We start from the raw sequence: 24,694 nt of genomic DNA, 5'->3' as shown, positions 1-24,694 counted from the left end.
CCGTCACGGGCTGTTGGTCTTTGAGAAATGTTGATTTCACCTCACTCTGGCCCGTACCGTGTCTTGCGCCAAGTGACGACGTGACATATGCAACCACGCCTCTCGATTCCACCATGTCTCGACCTTTCACCGATGCAGTCCACGTCACCCTCCTCAAGCAATACCACTCGGACGATGTAGAACGCGCCGAGACGGCACCTTCGCGGCCGGGTGCATGTTACCAAGCATTACAAGAGACGAAACTGAGGACAGTACAGAAAACGATGACACTCGTTGACGCCGCGTAGACTGGCTTCCGTCCTTTGTGTCTTGTATGCAGGTGGACGCGTTGTAAGTACCCTGTAAATACGTTTCAAACCTCTGTTCTCTCCCTAACAGTATAAAGCGAAGCCAATAGTTTTTGAAACCCTGAAAGACCATAGATGTTGAGCTAACTGCAAGTGAGAGAGAGAGAGAGAGAACTTTAATGAGAACCATCAGTTTAGTCGGCTGTGCCTAGGCCTCCCACGATGGGACTTCGAGGCCTTGTCTCTTCACCGCTTCGTAGGCCCGTCGTAGGGACCTTAGGCAGAGTTTATCTGACTTTAGTCCGTTCAAGCCAGGCAATGTATGTCTGAATAAACAAACTGAAACTGAAACTGAAAAACTGAAACTGTTGGGTCGCCCAGAGTTTGTCGTCGAGATGGGAGCTGCGCAGGGCGGCGTGCCATCTCGATGAGAGGGTCACGGAATTAAGGTCTGGGTATTGATTTTTGCGCTCCCATAGCATGTGGGGGAGTGTTGCTGATTGAGGTTTACAGATCTTGCACGTCTGGCTCGGGTAGATGTTGGTGTATATGATGTGACAGCGTGTGAGGGAGGGGTATCTGTTGGTCTGTAACAGGCGAAGGGTGGTTGCCTGCGCTCTGTTTAACTTGCGGTGAGGGGGGGGGGAAGTTCTTCCGAGGTAAAATGACTTCACGAGGTCGTTGTATCTTGTAAGGCGGTCGCGTTCTGCGGGTGCACCTGCACTGTCTCCGGCACGGTTGACTAGTCCTCGTGCTACAGAGTGTGTAACGTCGTTGAGGTTGGTGAGGTGCGGGTGGACAACACCGGCGTGTGCTGTGATCCAGACGAGGGTGATTTGATTTTCAGACGAATGCGGGGCTTGTTGTAAGATACGGAGCGATTGTCGAGAAATATGACCCTGGATATAGTTGTTGATTGCTGCGCGAGAATCGCTCAGTATGGTGTGACAGGCTGCGTCAAGAGTGGCCAGGGCGATGGCCACTTACTTGGCCGTCTCGGCATTTTGGGTAGCTATGCTGGCAGCATGTCGGAGCAAGCCGCCTGCTGTGTTGACCACCGAAAAGCGCTGTCTATCTTGGTACTCAGCTGCGTCGACGAAGGTGACGCCCACGGTGTTGGCATAAGCTTTGATGAGGGAGGTATCTCGTGCCTTCCTGCTTTCTTTGTTGTGGTCTGGGTGCATGTTTTGGGGAATAGGGTCGGCGTGTATCCATTGCTGAATGTCGCGTGGTATTGGGTGTTTGTCTCCATGTTGGTGGTGGTAGGTGATGTCAAGCTTGGTTAGAATGCTGCGGCCCGTTTCCGTGAGGGTAAGCCACTCCAGTTGGGATCGACGTTGCGCTTTGATTAATTCATCTAGCGTGTTGTGGATACCTAATTGTAGTAGAAATTCCGTGCTGGTTTGGTTGGGTAGTCCTTAGGCCTGCTTATAGGCTCCTCTGATGACGATATCCAGTTTAGTCTTTTCAGCTTTGTACCAAATGAGAAAGGGTGCAACATAAGCAATGTGACAGATGATAAAAGATTGGACAACGCGGATGAGGCTTTCTTCCTTCATACCCCCTTGTCGGTTGGTCACTCGTTTCAGCAGTCTGGATGTATTAGCGGTCTGTCGAATGATCTTGGAGATACCCATAGAGTTAGCTCCGTTGGCTTTTAAGGTCATACCAAGAACGCGGATGCTAGGAACCACAGGTATGGGTCGGCCTTCCCTCAGGTGGAGTTCAATTACCTCGTATTGGCGTTTATTCGTGGAGCCCCGTGGGGGGCGTCCACAGAGTGTGGGCGGTATAGGAGAAGCTCCGACTTTTCAGGGGAACAGCGGAGTCCCGTGCCTTGAAGATAATTTTCTACGACGTCAATGGCGTCTTGTAGGGCAGTTTCGATTTGGCAATCACTGCCCTTTGCAGCCCAGATTGTAATGTGGTCGGCGTATATGGTATGTTCAATGCCGTCGAGCTTTTGTAGTTCTTGTGCTAATCCGATCATAACCAGATAAAACAGTATTGGGGAAATGACAGAGCCTTGCGGTGTGCCCGTGCTGCCGAGGAAGAGTTCCTCCGATCGAATGTCAACGACGGACAGGAAGGCCTTCCATTTGGATAGAAAGTCTCTTACGTAGTTGTAAGAGCGTTCCCTAAAGTTGAGCAAGGAGATGCGTTCAAGGATGGTGGAGTGTCTGATGTTATCGAAGGCGCGTGAGAGCGAAAGAGTGCAAGTGAGAGAGAAAAATTTATTTACAGGAAGGCAGATAGGTCGGCATCAGCTAGAGCTAAATGCAGTGTATATTAAGAAGCAAATAGGTAAATTCCCCGTGAAATGAGCTCCTTGGCTAACCGCTTTAGAGGTATCAATATAAAAGTACTATTTGCTATGAAACAAAACATTAGCGTGGGGGCTGCAGTCGTTATAAGTGGCAAGCTGATTGGCATGAAAAGGTAACGGAGAAGCTACATCTATTCTGCCTCGTGTTCGCAATAAAGGGAGGCTCTGTCGGTACTGGCCCGAGCCATTTAGTGGAACTTTTTTAAATACCACCAGTCCAACATCGGACCCATATAAGAGTGGTGAACAAAACGAAAAAAAATAGCACACCACTACCTTTGTGCAATATCACAGTGGGACATTAATAAAAAAAAAAAATAAAGCATTACCACTACAATAGGGTAATATTATACAGAATGTAAAATAGTAATGCACAGTAACACACCACGAACGCAGTCACACATCACTAAAGAAAAGTAACACATTTGCAGTTTAATGTGCTGAAACGATTCAAATGCTATCCTTACGAACAGTGTGGATCAAAGGTTAAACATAAATTGCGAGTTTCAACATTTACAATGTGAGCAGGAAGGTGGTTCCAATCACGCGCGGTCGAAAAAAAAATGTGTTTGGAAAATCTTTTTCTGAACTTAGCACATATGCACGGCTCGTTCGGTACAAGACTTTTGTACGCCTGCTGTTCCACAAAATGCCACTTGCTATTCCACAACTGCTGGCCTCGTTTCATTGGCGTTCTTGACTTCCCTTGCTTTTGCAGGTGTTTGAGATCTTCCCAAACGCCGTTGCTGTGTTTGATGCAGACGAAGACGGAGATTTAGACTGTGTGGTAGTTGTGCGGCAACACCTTGATCAAAACAGCAAGACAGCTAGCTACTTGTGGCTGCTGCCGTCCCTGAACGGACGTCAAGCGTAAGTTGTGTGGTTAAATGTGTGTATACTTTGAGCGGTTTATTATATACGCGAGGAAAAGAATAGGAATAACACGGCACATAATTTTTCCTTAGGCTGAGGCACAAAATTTAGAGGTGTTAGAATGAAAAATTTAACTGAATTCGAATGCTCAAGAAAAGAAGGCCCGAATATGTGTGTATGATTAAGAAAAATCTAATCGAATCAAATACGAATATTCGCGAAGAATGAGCTGTAAATATCGCATATTTCCAATTTTTAATGATAGTGAAATATTCAGATTACGAATACTTTGTTCGGCAGAAAGAACTTATTGATGTTATTTGACACACATTGTTACGGAGGGTTAAAAGAAGGGAGAGGAAGAAGAAGATCGCGAGACGCTGGCCGCTGCGTGTTGTTGCTAGTCAGACATCTTAATGCCATTGACTCTGCTTGTATATACATTGCAAAGACGGTCTGCCTATACTCCTAACATCCCCGTAACAACATAATGTCGTTATCACCAAATTTCGAACTGAGCTGAAAAGCCTGTCAACGCAAAAAAAAAAAAAAAAAAAAAAAAACTAAGCCCGCAATTCTCGGGTGGAATTATCATAAATATGCGAAGCTTAAGCTCATCGGTAAGACTAGCGTACTGCCATTATTTTGTGCCCTGCTTTAGCACGCGGCTGGGGCGGAACGCTTACCCTTGTTCGCGGAAAATCCACTTCTGGTTCGCATTACCGCTTCGCATTAATCAAAGGTGGTGATATCTGCTACACCGCGACATCGAAAGTAATGAAACGAAAGAATAGCATGGCACAATATATTTGTGGTAGAGAGTGGTGCTCAATAAAGGAGCTAAGAGCAATTCTACAGCACAGTGCATCGTTTCAAAGGAATCCACGCATAGTGTGGACAGGGAAATTGTAAAATGGTTTCCCGATATAAAGACGACCAATTGGATGGCTGCTTACTGCAAGAAATGATCGTTCAATGAAAAGAGCCATTGTGAATAAGTGGTCTCCTCCATGCTTTCGTTCAAAAACTGGCGCATCTGCACAACAGCCGCGGTTCCCTTGAAGCAGAGTGATTCGGAAGAGTCTTCACTTGCACCAGTCTTTCTCCCTGTAGACTAAAAAACCTTCTTGCTGTTTCTTATGGTATTCGAACGCAAGAATTACTGGGCAATTTCTTATAGCTACTTGTCTAATCCAATGCAAATTCAGGAGCAAAGACTTTTCAATTGGTACTTAAGATTTTGGATACTCTCACATCCGTAACATAAAGCCAACTGTAGGTGAAATTAGATGGTATTTTATTTGTTTTATTTAAGTGTAGACGTAACGCTTGGTATGTTTGTCCGAAGGCGACGTATTGAAAGCGATAGCAAGGTTTAGCGTAGCGCTGAAGGCATCAACGAACGCTCGCCGATGATGAGGAGCCTCGCCAGCTGCGTCGCACGCGTCGCACTTGGATTATGTGCGCGATGAGACCGAAGGGAAACTATTCGCACTTTCAGTAAGAGCTCAAAGAAAACATTACACATATTTTACTCGAGGTAAAACCAACATGGACAGCTGATGACGATACCCATAGTTTTGCAGGTAGTGAGCGCTAGCTAGTCCGCATTGCGTTTTTTAAAGTTTTAAGGTGAAAGCCTGTAGATCTCTGATTGAAGGTTTGTGAACAGAAAATATCACGTGAACCAAGGAAGGCCAGAGGCGATCCAAAGCATGTCCACCCCTATATAAGAGAATGACTAGCCAAGTTAACTAATGAATCGTTAGTAACTGAATTAGGGTGGATTAGGGAGAATTAATGTGGATTAGAGTGTAATAAGGAGGATCAAGGCGGATTAGGGCGGTATAAGGTGGATTAGGGTGCACTGACCAGGATTAGGAAGGATTAAGGTGGATGAAGGAGGATTAAGGTATATTACGGTGGATGAAGGAGGATTAAGGTAAATTAGGGTAGATTAAGGTGGATTGGGGTTGATGGAGGTGGATTAGCGTGTATTAAGGTGTATAAAGCAGGGTTAAAATGCATGGATAAGGATTAAGGTGTATGAAAGATGATTAAGGTGGATGAAGGACGATTAAGGTGAATTAGGCTTGATGAAGGATATTAAGGCTGATTATGGTAGATTAAGGTGCATTAAGGAGGATTATGGCTTTAAGGCTACTCTAATAAACCTTAATTAATTCTAATCCTTCATCCACCTTAATCGACCTTAATCTTCCTTAATGTACTTTAATCCACCTCAATTCACCTTCATCCTCCTTCATGGAATTCAATCCACCCTAATTCTTCCTAATGCACCTTAATCCACCCTAATCGTACTCCATTCACTTTAATCCACCTTAGTCCACCATATTCCTCCTTAGTGCCCTTTAATCCACCTTAATCCATCTCCATCGACCCCAATCCACCCTAATACTTCTTATTCCACCATAATCCTTCTTAATTCACTTTAATCTCCCTAATCCCCCTAAGGCACCTTAATCAGCGACTTCTGCGTACATCGGTCAGCGACTTCTGTACACATCGTAGTACTGCGTTGCTTTGTACTTACTGTTGTTGCCCCCTATGTAATGCCGGCCGGGCTTTTAAGATGTTTGAGTAAATAAACAAATCCATCTTCATTCACCCGAATCCACCTCCATCGGCTTTAATGCACCTGAATTCTCCTTAATACACTTTAATTCCCGTTAATACACCCTAATTCATCTTAATTCAATCACTAATCATTCATTACTATATTTGCTAATCAGTAATCATCTCTTACACACATCTGCAAATGGTTTAGTTCGCTTCCGTCCTTGCTTCGGTCACGTGATATCTTCTGTAGCTCACAACGCGACCTTGAAAGAGAGATATAAGGCTTTGGCTTAATACACAAAGGGATCTGCCATAAGCGATACTACATCAGACGCACAATGTAAAATATCTCATCATGTGGCAGAAAAATTGTCCGGAGTATAAAACTCGCCTGAAAGCTCCTATTACATCAATATACACCGTTCATACGACTTTGAGAAAATACCAACCTCCTCATAAACGTTGCCTTCAACATTATCGATGTTATCAGCATTTCTCAAGATTTCCCACATTAATGGAGCGCGCAACTGGCCCAAAATAACCTGAGGCCCGTTCGCGGGAGCCCAGGAGATAAAGCGTGCCGTGCGCAGCCGGCAGGCCAGTATAATCGAGGAGGTAGGCGCCGCGAGGAGGAGAGTCTTGCCACTTTCAAGTCATCAATACGCTTTAATCGGGAATAGTGTCGCTGTAATATGCTCCCGCAGGGAGCAGAGTTGCGCATATGTTCGGCATATGTTGCAGCAATGCAGTGAAGCCACTCCTCCCGCGCGCCGGAGGCACATGCCGCGCGGTGTTCCATTTTCTTTTTTGTCCGCTGGTCGCGAGCTAAGTGCGGCAATTCATTACAAGCGCTGAGCAAGACGGCACCATTTAATGCAACCTACACTCGAACCGTTGAAGTAGCGGGAAGACGGTAGGGTTTCAAACCCCGAAATAAAATCTTGTATGTACATATATACACACATATATGCAAACACACGCGCGACCGTGCCTATAGGTGGTAGGATCCCCTCGATTACCCGAAATAAAATCCTGACTGGGCCCGTGGCTCGAACAGCTCAATAGATCACGTGCAAACACGCGGTGCATTGCAACAAAAAAGTGGTACAATCTTTTTCAGCAGGCTATGAAGTTTTCTCGCCGAGGCCGGAAGGGAAGAAATGTTTGAAAGGGTGTTTAAAGAAAGCATCACACACCTAGTTGAACAATTAAGTCAGCGCATTTTGGCTGCCGGAACCTGCCGATGAATGATCGTCGCCAAGCGAACTATCGTGCCTGCAGTAATGTCAGGGACCGTTAACAGAGTGCCATTTATCACTAACCGTCATTCACTGCGGCTGCACGTTTACGATATAAGCGGGGCAGACACGTAGGTTTAAACACAATTAAAATGTTCACATTCGCTCATTTTATGCAATACTTATTTTCACGTTTGATTCATACTGCAAACTAAACAGCTGCTTCGTAGCAGCAAATCTGCAAGTGGAAAAACATTCAAGATGCAAGAGCTTGTAGATCAAATTTATTTCGTACGAGGGAATGGATGACTAACGGCCGCTGACAGCAGGGCAAGAGTGGTTCTTGGAGCCTTGGGGGGTAGAATTCAAAGCAACTGGAAAGGCAACAAGCTATTAAGAGCAACAACAGGTTACTTTTATTGCACTAATTAGATCAAGATAGCAAAATTGCGAAGTAAGTATTCACACATTGCAGACTGTAAAATGAGAAAAGATTTTCTTGATCGCGTCATACTACTCAGGTGAATTTACTATAACACAATGCTTACTAAACATACAGGCCGAATTTTACATTCCTCATGTGACCAACGCTGATCGAGCAAGCAAGATATTGCGGGCAGTAAATGCTGAAGCTATCACAGCTTTCTCATAAGCGGGAAGGCACGAGGTGCTCGCTTATTACAAAACAATAAACAGTAGCACATCAATCAACATTACATAAAAATTAGAACGCCGACAATAAAAAAAAAAAAAAATAAACAGAAGAGAGAAAAACCAGGGTGCACGGGCAAATTGTGTCTGCCAGCATTTACCTCTGTTTTGAACGCACTATTCTAGACCCGCTTAGTCAGGACAATCGTCCAAGCAACAAATCGAATTGGACGACTTGGTAAGTTGACATTCTTGGCGTATACGTGGAGCGCGACACAGTTGTGTCGTTCACCCTTTGTCCCTTGTCTGTGTCGAGTTGCACATATACGCCAAAAATCGTACCCATGAACAACTTCTCATGCCAGACGTACGCGTCTCAGCGTTTACTGGGGTGTTAGTCGGGATAAATTTAGCTTTAGTGTAACCAAGGCGAACGCACCTCGCGTATCCTGGTCCCATTCAGAGCCATCAGGTCTCGGCCCATATGCAGTAGCTACACTACTCGCAGGCGCACGTCTGTCCGCCCGCACGGCACCGCGTAAAAAGCTTTACCACCGTTGGTTTGTGCAGTTCGGTGCGCTGCATCCCATCATAATCGAATACAAGTGTCAATGTAATGCGTTTCGTATCAGTTGACCAAAGTCGTTGACTTAATATCGTCGAATATCGCAGCTGCGACCCGGAAGCGATTAATGCAACGCACGCTCGACGGTCCGCTGATTGCAATGTTGATGGCACTGACCGAAACGACCAGTCGGCGTCGCGCCCGTAATGTTGGCTTGGCAGCGGCGCAGTCAGGCCCCGAACACTCTCAAGTTCAACAAATGGCCACAGAGGGCGAAAAAATCGACCGCGCGGCGCTGCTAAAGAAACAGGCATAGCACACCAATTAAAGAAGTTTCCCCCGTGAGCGCATTATTTCCCTCTAGAAGCGCCGTAGTAAGCGCAATTTTAACCTACAAGCTTTCTTCAACAATAAACGAAGGGTTTTTATTACATGACAAAGAGCACACAATTATCATTCCTAATTTTACATCGTACTCTTTATTACCAACCTTGTTTTCTTTTTTTGCCATTTTAAGCGCAAAATAGCGTTCAGCATCATCGATCTCCCACGTGACCTTCGGCCTGGATTTAAAATGTTTACCGGTATGTTCGCGTGCACGGCAGGTACGGACTCTTTGGTTTGTACATCGGTTGGTTATTCTGTGCTAAAACCAGTTTATTGCGCTTCGATATCTCGCGTTATTTAACTTGGGGTGTAAGCCCGAAAGCTAGGTTTCAGTCGTGAGCCATGTGGAACACGTCTGCATCAAAATGGGAGCTGGATCCTGCTGCGACTGGGGACAGCAATACCGGTGAGTCGTTTAACATCGCTGCTTCAATCGCTATGTAATATATTCGTCTCGTTAACTTACAGGCGGAGGCAAGTTAACGAACTAGATGCTGCATTACATATGGGCAGTCAGGACCCTACGTTGGTGTTTGTGAAATAAACTTTCAGTTGCGAGGCCACCATTATACATACATTCACGAAAGAGAAAGCGATATCGGAACGTGCGTCACATTTTTCATCTCGTTACAGCCGTAGCCATGGGTGACTGAGTAACCTTATCAATATGTTTTTTTTGAGCCCACCGGCAACTTCTTTCGTTCACAGAACCGAATAACCCTTTGATAAACTGAAGCTAAAGTACTGAATTTAATGTATTAAACAGTTGCACGCACGATAATTCACCCATATTTCGTACCTGTTGGTTCCAAATGTTCTCGCTGTTCAGTTTGGTTTACCGCAGAGCATTTATTTTTGCAGTAGTGAAGCGGTGTATCACCTTCATGCAGAAAAACAATGTATCATTTCCAATAGATTCATGTCTTTCACCTATTTGCTTGTGAAACCAGCAGTGCGATCTCTTCTAGTGTATAGACGAGTGCACAAATGTTCTCATTTGTGATCTTAAGCTGTTGACAATTTTACGGAGAGTAACAATATTTCTTTACCATGCTGCTTCAGTACCCTAGAACAAACAGTGTATACTTGTATATGTTCTGTAGCCACAAACCATTATGATGTATATGTCGCACCTTTCCACGTTTTATATTGCAAAATTGTGCTTATTCAATTTCTGATGCAGTCAAAATTTCTGTTCCAGACATGCAGTAATGAGGATAGCACCAGTATAAAGCAACACACTCTATGCACTAAACAGAAGCTGCTGCCTGCTACAACAAGGTCCTTGTGTGGACTTTGGTTACCACTACAAGGTAAACAACACCTGGTTCAGAAATAAATATGCTCGATATATGCTGTATTGGCTTGTTAGCCTTGAGATACATGTCATTTGTTTGTAGCAGATGATATGAACGTTTGTTCATGTTTACAGTTCAGCATAATTGGTTCGAACATAAAAGAAAACACTACATGAGTTTGGATAATCTCTACTGTATTTCATATGTCGCTGTTCTGCCCCAACAGAGTCTGGGCCAAGTACATGTTGGTACATGTTGGCCAAGTACGGGAGCCCCAATCTACACCAACAGGAAGGGGCTGGAGCCGAATTCGCAAGACCACGAACAAAGAAGACATTCCAGAATTATTTGGATGAGATATCAAGTCTACGGACGACTGTGTCAAGAGTGAAAAGAGCCCCCGCCATCATTCCACCAGCACGGATATCGGCCGAGTCATCCAAGTACCTCAACAGCAAAAATTCTGTGTCTTCAGATGTACCTGCAACCTCTGAACAAGCACAGACAATGCCGGCCAAAGAGTGTTCCGTCAGCTTGCCCTTCCTGGCTTTGCCAATTCGTGCGAAATATAATGTCTTTTCAATGAATGCAATCTGTTTCATTCCACATTCTTGTTAGAGATCATTCCTATTCCTCATCCAAACAGTAAAGGTTAACCGATTCTTTGCTCATACTTAATACGAGTCACTGTCTACAAGCATAACATATCTGTAGCAATATTTTCTAGTGTACGTTGCCATCTGCAATTCCTCTCCTGAAATAGCTAATGCGGCATTGGCGTGTGTCTTGTATTAACCTTTACACTGTGTGCTATGTGTCATTTACCTTTTCTTAATGTTTTGTCTTTCAGCGCTTGCAAGGTAGAGGGGCTTCTTTCTTGACTGCAAGCTTTCTCATTCCCATGTTTAATTCCTCGTCTCATTCAGGATTGTTATTCTTGCTCGACAGCCTGCGTTTTTGCGCAAGCTACATTGAAGTGATTGATTGCAGAATCTTGTTTCGCTGCTTTCCGACTTGGTACTTGTCACCATGTTACGTTTCTCATATGTGGAAGCCTGGTCAGTTGCATTGGGAAGCAGTCTCTCGAGGCAAGCACCTACTTCTACAGTCCGCACAGTGACATAGACTGCGAATTTACACGCACCGTGGTTGGTGCTCCCCGTTCCGTCCTTTCCTGCTGCTGCCGTGTACAAAGTTTCCTTGTGGCCTTCCTCGGCCATGATTTGGCGCCAACGGAGACTCTCATACATGATTACATGCTTCTAAGTGTGTGAAGTTGATATCCACATGTGCGGAAAGGCCTGCAAAAGCGGCTGCAAAATGGTGTTTGTGACCATGCCCATATTTAGAGAATGTGGGGCACCAAGTGTGAGTTACACATTAGTGACATGCGACGGGGCTAAAAGAAGTATGCAGGTTGGTAAGGTGGTAACGCTAAATTGCCGGGTACTTCATGTCGCTGTGTTGGCTGCGGCAGCAGATGCTTGCGTCACCCGATTGCTTCGCAATGCAAGTTGCTCATCTTCAACGGCGACTGTCGGTGCAAACACGTGGGATACACGGTCCAATCTGCTTGCGCTGCTGGGTGTTGCTTGTTACCAGACTACCATGTGCGACGAAGGCAAGCACTATGCCTACAGTCAGACGGTTGAATGTGCCGCAAGCAACCCGTGTGCGTGTATGCTCACTGTTGTCATGTGGATCGTAGCCAATGTATAGTGTATAGTGCCAATGTATAGATTGAGCGTTATGTTAGAGTATGCTGAAGTCATTTGATTGCAGTCTTGCTTCAATGTTGTCCCACTTGGTCATGGTTGCCGTGTTATATTTCTCGGATGTGGCGGCCTGGTCAGTTGCATTGGGCAACGGCCTCTCGAGGTAAGCACCTGCTCCTGCAGTCCGCACAGTGACACAGACTCCCTGTTTTCATGTACCGCGATTGGTGCTCCTTGTTTGTCCTTTCCTGCTGCAGCCGTGGGTGAAGTGTGCTTGTGGCCTTCTTTGGCCGCGATTTAGCGTGAATGGAGACTATCATACATTATAACATGATTTGAAGTGTATGAAATTGATATCCGCATGGGTGGAAAGGCCTGCAAAAATGGCTGCAAAATGGGGATTCCGACAAAATTGACCATGTCCATATTGAGAGCAGGTAAAGCACCAAGTGCGAGCGACACATTAGCGGCTACCGAAAGAACAAAAAGAAACGTGCAGGCAGGAAAGGAGGTAACGCTAGAATGCCGGGTAGTTCATGCCGCTGTGTTTGCTATGACAGCAGGTGCTTGCGTCACCCGATTGATTCGCTGTGCAAGTTATGGCGAGTGTCAATGCAAACAGGTGGGGCACTGTCCAATCTGCTTGCGCTGCTGGTTGCCACTCATTACTAGACCACCATGTGTGACGTAGGCAAGCACTGTGCCTGAAGGCGGATAGCTAAATGTGCTGTAGGCGACCTGTAGTGCGTGAATGCCCACTGTTGTCATATGGATCTTAGCCAATGTACAGTGTATTGCCTGAACCTTATGCGGTGATTGAATGCCGAGTCTAATTGATAATGGTCGCCGTGTTATGTTTCTTGGATGTGGCGACCTGGTCAGCTGCATGGGCAACAGTCTCTCGAGGTAACCATATGCCCCTGCAGTCTACACAGCGACAAAGACTCCCAATTTACATGCACCGTAATTGGTGCTCTCCCCGTTCGACCTTTCCTGCTGCAGCCGCGGGCAAATTATGCTTGTGGGCCTTCATCGGCCGTGATGTGGCGTGAACAGAGACCAGCACACGTGATTACATAGTCCGAAGTGTATGAAGCTGATAGCCACATGAGTGGAAAGGCCTGCGAAAGCGGCTGCGAATTGGTGATGCCCATATTGAGAATGTGGGGCACTAACTAAGTATGAGTTACATATTAGCGGCCCCCGAAAGAACAAAAAGAAGCGTGCAGGTTGGAAAGGAGGTAACGCTAAAATACCGGGTAGTCCATGTCGCTGTGTTGGTGGCGGCAGCAGATGCCGTGCGTCACCCGATTGCTTCGCAGTGCAAGTTACGGCGACTGTCGACAGGTGGTGCACTGCCCAATGTGCTTGCGGTACTGATTGTCGATCGTTACCAGATCGCCATGTGCGACGACGAAAGTGAGCAGTTTATGAGCTCTCGTTAATGGTTTCAGCGAATCTCGACATGCAAATTTTATTTCTGCTCTTGTACGAGAAGGTGGACTACTTTTCTTCTGCCAATAAAGTCGCACGTCCAGTTCACTCACTTGTGGCTTGTTTGTAGGGGCGTCAGCACAGGCTGTTTAGTCTCCTGGCGATTAAAACGCGGCAGCTGAGGCATGCCGCAAAGCCAACAAGGCGAGCACGGCGCGTACCCAGCGTACGCCACCGGTAAAAAGCAGCCATGTTGGATATTGCACTAAAAAAAGGCATTTCCGCTCCCTGTTTAAGTAGCGTCATCTGTCGGGCCCCTCGCTAAGTTTTATGCGCTGCCGCTTCTTATTTTCGAACCACTGCGGAAGTTACAGTTTCCCTTCTCTAAAGTTGGTTCTTTATTCTATGGAGCAATTGTACATTTCACGTAATTTCGCACCACGTGATGGCGCTCCGCGAATAGGCGTGCGAGTGGTTCAGGAAAAATTGTGCACATCTCTGGTCCCTGCGGGAGTATGTACAGGAACACTAATCGGGAAGCGCGAAAAAGGGGTCTCGCTAGAGTAGCGGGTTCGTATCTTAATCGTTTTGACGGTGAAAATACGTTGTGTCGCTGTATATATTCAATGCTAAGCACATTACGAAGCTGTGCCAGTCTTCTGCACAGACTAAGACTGGGGGTAGCGTTTACGCGCGGATACGTGCACCTCATGCGACGCACCGAGTCTCCACACTGTGAGGTGTGCAATGTGACTGAGACTATAGGTCATGTGCTTTGTGACTGCCCTAAGCACGTGGAAGAGCGTGAAAGGTTGGACAACGACCTTACGCGTCTCGACAAGCGCACCGTTGTCGGAGGACGTTATTTTAGGCCCTTGGCCAGATCCTCAATCGAGTTTCAAGGCCATTCAGGCATTACTGAACTTTTTAAAAACAACGGGCTTGGATTGCAGACTTTGAGCATGCCAAATTGCTTGCGATATGTTCTACATCTTCCTTCTATCGTCATCGTCACCCATCATGCACCTCTTCCCTCTTTCTTTCCCTCTTCCCCTTCCCCCAATGCCGAGTAGCTGGCTAGAGGAATATACCTCAGGCCGACCTCTCAGCATTTCATATCATTAAACTTCTCTCTCTCTCTCTAAGCACATTACCGTCGACATTCGCTGTTAGATTGGTTCTGGCGAAATTTATCAAGACACATTGCAGTATTTGAGAAATTTGATTACCGTGCGTTTGTTTCGGATGCAAGTGCTGGTGTTCGAGCATGTGTGAAGGCCAACGACGTTTTTATGGTCATTTTACGTGTTCTTAAATAAAACACTAATTTTCAGTGCGTTCATGCGTTAGTAAACAACGATATTTGAAGACTCTTTCTTTTCACTGCCGTAATTCTGGATCGTTTCCAGAGTGGGCTGTGACTTCAATACGCTCTGCAACACTATCTGGTTTGACAGGTATAGGAGAAACGATGGGGGCAAGTTGGCATCTGTAACCTGGTGCGCCTGGAAAGGAACATCATGGGCCGCGCACAGAACAGAAAATGCAGTAATGTCTAAGCATTAAAGGAAGACGAACGTCTCCGCTTGTTTGAGAGACGTAAATGATTGTGTCCTTTGAAAAAAGAAATACACTGCGTCTCAAAGGTATCTGGTTGTATTTTGCCTGAGAGGTGCATAACAGCTTAAATTGTGACGTATCTTTCAGCGAAAACCACACCAACTATTTCAAGGAAGGATCAACACCTGACAAACCTGTTTTCGTAACGGACGACGGTAAGTATGAAATGAGTAGGTGTGCGAATGCTGTGTAAGTGCCCACTGAGTTGGCTGGGGATTAACAGGCGAGTGTGAAACTGGCCTTTCGGCGCCCGTTTCATTCTCGCTTGTAGCCAAGATGAGACAATCTGCACTTCGGCAGCAACCGAACTGAGCATGCCCATTAGTTTAACATTTAATAAATGCATGCCCCTTCCCCGCTCCTGCACGCAGTGATTTGTTTAGGCATGTGATTACAACGTTTGACGTGTCAGCTGTTTGTGCAAAGCTTATGGAAGGGGTCCAATTTACAGCAAAGCTCTTCAGCTGGAACGTTTTGTTGTCGCGACAGTGAAGGCTGACGGTGGTGTGCGGCGGCGTGATTGATATCACATGCTAGCCAAAGAATGGCCCTAAGCGCAGCCTACGTCGGCGCCCCTAATTTCCTCGAGAAAGTAAATAGTTAAAGCTTAAAATAATACCTACCTTGCGCATACCTCACTGGAACGGACAACTACTTCTTTTGCGCAGCTTATCTGAACGAGTAATCTGTAATCTTTGTATCTCCCGCGTCGCGTTTCGCCGGCTCCGTGTTCCAGGTTAGCCAGCAGGGGCCCAAATCGTCATGTTGATTGGTTTTCATGCCTTCCTTAGCTATGATCAGTTTTGGTATCTCTCCGGATTTGACCTACCTTTTCTTATCTGACCATACATCTCTTCGTATTTTAGCTTTTGTGGGAGACGAAGACGAAGTGTTTTTTAATAAAGCGCTGTTCTTCCTAGTTCCGGTTTATTTCTGTGAAAATCTAAGTTCATCCGCTGGTCCTCGCCCCCAGCTCGGTCGTGATGGAAGTGGACGACCCCGCACGTCTGCCGGCGACGGCGGCGTCAGCGACGGCCGCCTCCAGGAGGCGGATCGGTCAGCAGAGCGACAGCGAGGATACCCACGTTTACTCTCTGAGCAGTGAGGACACTACCGATGATGACTTCCAGCTTGTGCAGAGCCGCAGAGCGAAGAGAAGGAACACCAGGACGTCCTCATCGTCAAGCACGCAAACAGTAAGACACACGCAGAAGCCTGACGCCAATACCATCATATTTGTGCCTCTGCTTCTCACCGTCAACATGAAGCTACTTAGTAGGCAATCTGTGTCGATGTCACTGGAAGCCCTGGTGCCAAATGAAATACCGGACATTCGAGTGAATACCCGAAAAAACTCTACTGGCGGTTGATCTCCAGCATGCAGCTGCTATGACCACTCTACGCAGCGTAACGGACCTCGATGACATTCAGGTGCGCTTTTACATTCCTCTGGGATCTCTCGTAGTCACCGGCGTTATCTATGACGTAGTCGTCGCCATCCTTAATAACGACTTGCCAATTATCAAGTCAGCCAATGATGAGGTCATTGTTGATGTTAAGCCGCTAGGAAATTCACGGCGTGAATATTGCATTCAAGGGTAAATATATACCCTCGCATGTTAAAGTGGGACTCTTCAGACATGCAGTGCGGCCTTTCATTGCGAAACCTCTTCAGTGCCGCAAATGCATGAAACTGGAACACGTGAGCAATGTCTGAGAAGATCAGGCGGCATGCCCCTGCTGTGACGAGCCCCACGCTGCAGATAAATGTGGCGCAACTGTAATGAAGTGTTCGAACTGCGGAGGGTCACAGGAAGCTTCGCAGAAGAAATGCCTACATATTAAGAAAGAAAGATCTCTCGCCATCTCTTGAAAGAGATGGCGAGAGATCATTCATCTCATCGCGAAGCCGCCGATTAAATCAGGAAGCGATGTTCCTGTCGCCGGCGCTCCTCAAGGCTGTTGCCTCTGCGACGCGCATGCCACTTCCTACAACACCACCTCCTCCCCTACCGCCCAGGCCAGACACTGTGGAAAGGACGTCGAAGAACAAGGCCACTGAGAGGACCACATCTGCAAAATCTTGGCCGGCTCTACCGAAACGACAGCATACACCAACAGAATCACAGCAATCTTCTGCTGGACTACCCCCGACATCTACTGTCGGTGATTTGTGCGACCAAGACAAGCAGGTGGCTGATATGCTGCAATCGCTAATTAATACAATGCGCATCATACTGAACAAGCTGCAAATACCAGCAGCTCGAAGTGCTCTGCAAATACTGGATGCATTAAATCCAGTGCTTGTTAGCATCGTTTAAGCATCACGGCCCGACCAATAGTCCCCTGAAGTTAAAAGTGCGTCGATCTTTCAGTGGAATGCCAGGGATCTACGGACCCGTATAGCAGACTTTCGCTAATTCATTTTTGGAAATCGCTACCCCTTGCTGGTCATTTGCGAACCAAATACATCATCTCCACTCAGACTGTCCGGTTACGAATCTGTCGTGTCGTCCACATGCAGTGCGAGCACGAAAGTAATCATCTACATCCGCGCGGACATTACATATGTCACAAATAGGGTAGGGCCTCATGACGACAACCAATATGTCTGCCTGAATGTCGAAAAAGAAGGATGTGTGCTTTACACTAATTGGCGCCTATATATCCCCAGCGGGTCACTTTGGCGGCGAACGACTTAAGAAAATATTACTAATGAACAAGGGCCCCTGGGTTATCACAGGTGACTTTAACGCGCATTACCAGCTATGGGGAAGCACTAAAATTGACTCCAAAGGCAGGAGTCCTGCCTCCTTTGCTGCCTACCATGATTTGTGCTGTGTGAATGACGGCAGCCCTACATTTCTGCGAGGCACGACCTATAGTAGCTGCTTGGACTTTGCTGTCACGGCGCTTTGTCTCGAGCGTCCAATGGTTTACGGACATAGAAACACATGGAAGCGACCATATTCCAACATACATAAAGATTAGAGGAGTTGAGCAACGCTCCTGTACTGTCTTGCTTAGAGTTGATTGGTCAAAGTTTGAGAAGAATATGAAGGACGCATGTCGGGAAGGCCTTTCGCACACTATCGAAGATGCAATCACAGATGCATTGAAAACATCCATCTGCTCGCGTAGAAGGTGAGGAAGGTGAGCAGACTTGGACATAAAACTGGAGAGGCTGCGTGCGGCACGCCGACAGGTGGAGAGGAGGGATCGGTGCATGAAGTCCGTCTTGGATCTGAGGGCTTCACGACGCATTCAAAAGAAAGTCCAGTGCCGTATGGATAAATTGGAAGATAAACGGTGGAAAACTTTCCGCCAGTCGCTTGATCCCAGAAAATAGCTCTCGCACAGATAGAGAACGGATAGGGGTCTTCGCTCATCGCCACATCAAAGGAAGCCCTTTGTTGCTCTGGCCCTCTACCAACTCCGCTCGGAACTTCAAGTGGCTGAAGAGTTCTGTGCACGCGTTGCTGGGTTTGTGGCTATCATGACTGACGCATCACTGAATGACATCCCTGAGGCACGTGTACCAGAAATGAACATGCTATTTTTCACTCGAAGAGCTTGATGCTGCGTTGGCGACCAGCACCTTGGACATGACGCACGTGATGAGCTGCTCAACTACTACAATGAGTCTTGGCAGAACGGCGCCGTTCCTAAACAATGGAAATCAAACCACTTCATCCCCATTCGGAAACCCGGAAAGTCTCCGCTTGAGCTTTCATCATATTGCCACGTGGTCGTGACGTCAAAGAAGACAGTAGCAATACTGTGAAACACAAAACTAACTTTTATTGGGTGAACCTGTGCCCACAAAAGAGGCTACACTTATAGCACAACGATAGCGGCGAACACGGTCGGCGATCGTCGAAAATCTGATCAGCGGGTCAAGAGCGTCGGCTTTTATAGATCAGTCGTCGAATGTTCCAGATTAACCGATGGGACCCGCGTGTCTTCCACAAAGTTCTACACTATTCGCGTCGCGCATACATGCAATCAGATTACACAAGTTGCGGTGAAAGACAGTGGACGGAACCATCGATAACATTCCAGAAACTTCTTTTACATGCAGGCGCGTCCTGCGCTACGCGATAACATTTATTAGGCGGCCAAACGTGGTCGCCCGATAAAGATAAGTACATGTGTCATTACCCCCCTCTTAAAAAGCATCGACCTGATGCTGCAAACAAACGAAAGTAATAAACAAAAGCACTCGTAGCAGCAAAGAAACAACAAAAATAAGGAAGTTTGTCAGCGGCCGTAAAAGGGTTTAAGGCGCACCACGTGGACCACTTCAGATCGTGCGCGGCGCCGCTGTGAATGCGAAATGCCGTCTGGCACGACCTCATAGTCCAGAGCGCCAATACGTCGGATGACCTTGTAGGTTCCGAAATAGCGTCGGAGTAGTTTCTCACTGAGTCCTCGTCGGCGTATCGGGGTCCATACGCAAACACGGTCGCCGGGCTGGTACTCGACGAAGCGTCGTCGGAGGTTGTAGTGTCGGCTGTCGGTCCTCTGCTGGTTCTTGATCCGCAGGCGGGCGAGCTGGCGGGCTTCTTCGGCGCGCTGGAGATAGATAGCGACGTCGAGATTGCCCTCGTCAGTGACGTGCGGCAGCATGGCGTCGAGCGTCGTCGTCGGGTTCCTGCCGTAGACCAGCTTAAATGGCGTGATCTGTGTTGTTTCTTGTACCGCCGTGTTGTAAGCGAATGTTGCGTACGGCAGGACCGCATCCCAGGTATTGTGTTCGACGTCGACGTACATCGCTAGCATGTCGGCGAGGGTCTTATTCAGCCGCTCCGTAAAAGCATTCGTCTGCGGATGGTAGGCCGTTGTCCTCCTGTGCCTTGTCTGACTGTATTTCAGAATGGCTTAGGTGAGCTCCGCTGTAAAGGCCGTTCCTCTATCGGTGATGAGGACTTCTGGGGCGCCATGTCGCAGCAGGATGTTTTCGACAAAGAATTTCGCCACTTCAGCTGCGCTACCTTTCGGCAGTGCTTTAGTTTCAGCGAAGCGGGTGAGGTAGTCCGTCGCCACGACGATCCACTTATTTCCGGTTGTTGACGTCGGAAAGGGTCCCAGCAAGTCCATCCCGATCTGCTGGAATGGTCCTCAAGGAGGCTCGATTGGCTGTAGTAATCCGGCTGGCCTGGCCGGCGGTGTCTTGCGTCGCTGACAGTCTCGGCATGTTCTGACATAACGGGCGACGTCGGCGGTCAGGCGCGGCCAATAATACTTTTCTTGTATCCTCGATAGTGTCCGGGAAAATCCGAGGTTTCCAGCGGTCCGATCGTCATGTAGGGCGTGCAATACTTCTGGACGAAGTCCTGACGGGACCAGAAGAAGGTAGTTGGCGCGGACTGGTGAGAAGTTCTTCTTCACGAGTAGATTGTTTTGGAGCGTGAAGGAAGATAATCCGCGCTTAAATGCCCTGGGGACAACGTCGGTGTGCCCTTCCAAATATTCGACGAGGCCTTTTAGTTCCGGGTCTGCCCGTTGCTGTTCAGCGAAGTCTTCCGCGCTTATCATTCCAAGGAAGGCGTCGTCATTCGCGTCGTCTTGCGGCGGCGGGTCAAAGGGGCCCGTGATAGGCAATAGGCATCGGAGTGTTTTCGTCGGGACTTGTAGGTTACAGTGATGTCGTATTCTTGTAGTCTGAGGCTCCACGGTGCCAGTCGTCCTGAAGGATCCTTTATATTCGCTAGCCAACACAACGCGTGATGGTCACTGACGACTTTGAATGGCCTGCCATAAAGATAAGGGCGAAATTTAGCTGTAGCCCAAACGATGGCGAGGCATTCCTTTTCGGTCGTAGAATAGTTGCTTTCCGCTTTTGACAGCGACCGACTAGCGTAAGCTATCGCCTGTTCGACTCCGTTTCTCCTCTGGACTAAAACGGCACCGAGGCCTAGGCTACTGGAGTCAGTATGGATTTCTGTATCGGCGTACTCGTCGAAGTGCGCAAGTACCGGCGGCGACTGCATGCGTCGTTTGAGTTCTTCAAATGCGTCGGCCTGCGGCGTTTCCCACTTGAACTCAACATCACATTTAGTTAGACGTGTCAACGGCTCGTCGATGCGTGAAAAGTCCTTGACAAAGCGCCTGTAGTAGGCACACATGCCAAGGAATCTACGCACTGCCTTCTTGTTGATGGGTTGCGGGAATTGTGCGATTGCAGCTGTCTTTTGCGGGTCTGGACGGACACCAGATTTGCTGATTACGTGGCCTAGGAACAGAAGCTCATCGTAAGCGAAGCGGCATTTTTCCGGCTTCAGAGTAAGCCCTGACGTCTTGATGGCCTCTAGTACTGTCGCAAGCCGCTTGAGGTGATCGTCGAAATTTCCGGCGAAGACGACGACGTCATCCAAGTAAACGAGACAGGTCTGCCACTTCAATCCTGCTAACACCGTGTCCATGACGCGCTGGAACGTTGCAGGCGCCGAGCACAGTCCGAATGGCATAACCTTGAACTCGTAGAGGCCGTCTGGGGTGATGAAGGCCGTCTTTTCGCGATCTCTTTCGTTGACTTCTAGTTGCCAATAGCCAGACTTGAGGTCCATCGACGAGAAGTATTTAGCGTTGCAGAGCCGATCCAATGCGTCGTCTATTCGTGGGAGGGGGTATACGTCCTTCTTCGTGATCTTGTTCAGACGACGATAATCGACGCAGGAACGTAGGGTTCCGTCCTTTTTCTTTACCAGGACAACAGGGGATGCCCACGGGCTTTTCGACGGCTGGATGATGTCGTTGCGCAGCATTTCGTCGACTTGTTCTCTTATAGCTGCACGTTCTCGCGGCGAAACTCGGTAAGGGCTCTGGCGGAGTGGTCGAGCGCACTCCTCGGTGATTATGCGATGCTTGGCGACTGGTGTTTGTCGAATCCTCGATGACGTCGAAAAGCAGCCTTTGTATCGTCGGAGCAGACTTCTGAGCTGCTGTTGCTTAATCACGGGGAGACTTGGATTAATGTCGTAGTCTGGTTCGGGAATCATCGTCGTCGGGGTAGATGCGGCGGAATCCGAGAGGACAAACGCATTACTGGTTTCCAGAATTTCCTCGATGTACGCGATCGTCGTGCCCTTGTTGATGTGCTTGAACTCCTGGCTGAAGTTTGTCAACAACACTTCAGTTTTCCCTCCATGCAGTCGAGCGATCCCTCTTGCGGCGCAAATTTCACGGTCTAGCAGTAGACGTTGGTCGCCTTCGATGACGCATTCTACGTCAGCGGGTGTTTCGGTGCCGACCGAAATAACAATGCTGGAGCGAGGCGGGATGCTCACTTGATCTTCGAGCACACTCAAGGCGTGGTGACTACGAGGGCTCTCCGGCAGTATCGCTCTATCTTCCGACAGCGTTATTGACTTCGACTTCAGGTCGATGATTGCGCCGTGTTGGTTCAGGAAGTCCATACCGAGAATGACGTCTCGTGAACACTGTTGGAGGATAATGAAGGTGGCAGGGTAAGTCCTGTCATGAATGGTTATTCTTGCCATGCAGATTCCAGTCGGCGTGATGAGGTGTCCTCCAGCGGTTCGAATTTGAGGGCCTTCCCATGCAGTTTTAACTTTCTTCAACTGGGCGGCGATGTGTCCACTCATTACGGAGTAATCGGCCCCTGTGTCCACTAAGGCGGTAACTGCGTGGCCGTCGAGAAGCACGTCGAGGTCGGTGGTACTTTGTCTGGCGTTGCAGTTAGGTCTCGGCGTCGGATCGCGGCTGCGTCGTGTTGAACTGAAGCTGGAACGTCGCGTCGTCAGGTCGTCTTTCGTCGTCGAATTCTTTGCTTCCAGACTTCGTCGGGACGGCGGCGTGTCGTTATGTCGTCGAGGTAGTTTCTTCGGTGTCTTCGTCGGCGGCGGAGGATCTTCGTCAGTTCGGCGAACAGCAACCGCACCTCCATCGGTTGCTGCTTTTAGTTTTCCGGATACGGGCTCGCTGACCAGCCCCGGGCTGGGCCAGTGTATGGTCGGCGCTGCGGCAACAGGTAGCGGCCTGGTGATGGCGAACGCGACGGTCGTCGAGAGCTCCACTGAGTAGCGGCGAGGTAGTCGGTGATATCGCGAGGGCGTTCACCTTGCTGCGGGTGCGGAGCGTTCACGGCGAATTGCCGGTTTCGCATCTCGAGTGTCTTCTCGATGCTGGTGGCCTCGCGAAGAAACTCGTCGACGGTCTTCGGTGGGCTTCGTACCATACCGGCAAAAAGTTCCTCCTTCACACCACGCATGAGTAGGCGGACTTTCTTCTCCTCGGGCATTTCAGGGTCGGCGTGGCGGAAGAGACGGCTCATTTCCTCCGTGAAGATCGCGGATGTCTCATTAGGTAGCTGCACCCGGGTTTCTAATAGCGCTTGGGCTCGTTGTCGGCGCACGACGCTTGCAAATGCCTGCAAGAAGCCGCTACGGAAAAGTTCCCAGGTTGTTAAGGTGGCTTCTCGGTTCCCGAACCGCGTCCTGGCCGCGTCTTCCAATGCGAAGAAGACATGTCGCAGTTTGTCGTGGCTGTTCCAGTTGTTAAACGCAGCGACTCTCTCATATGTTTCAAGCCAGCTTTCCGGGTCCTCGAAAGTTGAACCGCGGAACGTCGGAGGCTCCCTGTGCTGCTGCAGCACGACGGGGGACGCTGGGGCTGCCATTGGGGTGGACTTGGTGGCGATCTTCCTGGTCGTCTCAGGCAAAAGTCCGTGCTCCGGGGGCAGTCCTTGCAGCCTGCGGCTACCTCGCTGGTTCTTGGCGACGCTGGTGTCTTCCGCGTGAGGGCTTGGGTCACGGCTTTGTGGGGGCGTCCGGTACATGAACGCAAAGCACCTCCACCAGATGTCACGTGGTCGTGACGTCAAAGAAGACAGTAGCAATACTGTGAAACACAAAACTAACATTCATTGGGCGAACCTGTGTCCACAAAAGAGGCTACACTTATAGCACAATGATAGCGGCGAACACGGTCGGCGATCGTCGAAAATCTGATCAGCGGGTCAAGCGCGTCGGCTTTTGTAGATCAGTCGTCGAATGTTCCAGATTAACCGATGGGACCCGCGTGCCTTCCACAAAGTTCTACACTATTCGCGTCGCGCATACATGCAATCAGATTACACAAGTTGCGGTAAAAGACAGTGGACGGAACCATCGATAACATTGCAGAAACTTCTTTTACATGCAGGCGCGTCCTGCGCTACGCGATAACATTTGTTAGGCGGCCAAACGTGGTCGCCCGATAAAGATAAGTACATGTGTCAATATCGTCCGATTGCGCTTTCGAGCTGCGTCGGCAAAGTAATGGAAGCAATGATTCTTGCTCACTTGGAATGGTACCTAAAATGATTTAACATCTATCCGGATGCTATGACTGGCTTTCGTCGAAGTCTGATCTCGCTTGAGGCTGTTAGAGTTGGTGGCCGGATGTATCAATGGATCCGGGACTATTTCACTGAGAGGTGCTTTTTCTTACTGACCGAAGATGGCCCAACTTCAGAGCATTACATCTGCCGCGGTGTGTCGCAGGGTGGAGCGTTGAGCCCTATTTTGTTCAACCTCGTCCTGGTAGGACTAGCGGAGTACTTACCACAGACAAGTCGTATCTCCGTATACGCTGAGGACATTTGCATCTGGGCCTCTGCGGTGATTCGCCCTCAAGTAGGAGCCAGGATTCAGCGGGCGGCAACCATGACGGTGTCATATCTCCGAGAACAAGGCCTCAGTGTGCCTACTGAATAGT

At 48.3% G+C, this 24,694-nt stretch overlaps 1 protein-coding gene across 1 annotated transcript in view; it reads left to right on the top strand.

Annotated features, from left to right (window-relative positions):
• LOC129387282 (uncharacterized) overlaps nucleotides 1–24,694 on the top strand; it is a 50,116-nt gene that overhangs the window by 11,347 nt on the left and 14,075 nt on the right. Inside the window, exons 2-3 of the mRNA XM_055076117.2 lie at nucleotides 3,332–3,483; nucleotides 15,062–15,129. Of these exons, the coding sequence (XP_054932092.1) occupies nucleotides 3,332–3,483; nucleotides 15,062–15,129 (220 nt within the window). The remainder of the gene's footprint in view (nucleotides 1–3,331; nucleotides 3,484–15,061; nucleotides 15,130–24,694) is intronic.

Source organism: Dermacentor andersoni, chromosome 2, assembly GCF_023375885.2.
Source record: "Dermacentor andersoni chromosome 2, qqDerAnde1_hic_scaffold, whole genome shotgun sequence".
NCBI classification, from domain to species: Eukaryota; Metazoa; Arthropoda; class Arachnida; order Ixodida; family Ixodidae; genus Dermacentor; species Dermacentor andersoni.
The sequence above is the reverse complement of the archived record's forward strand: the minus strand, read 5'-3'. Positions and strand labels throughout refer to the sequence as shown.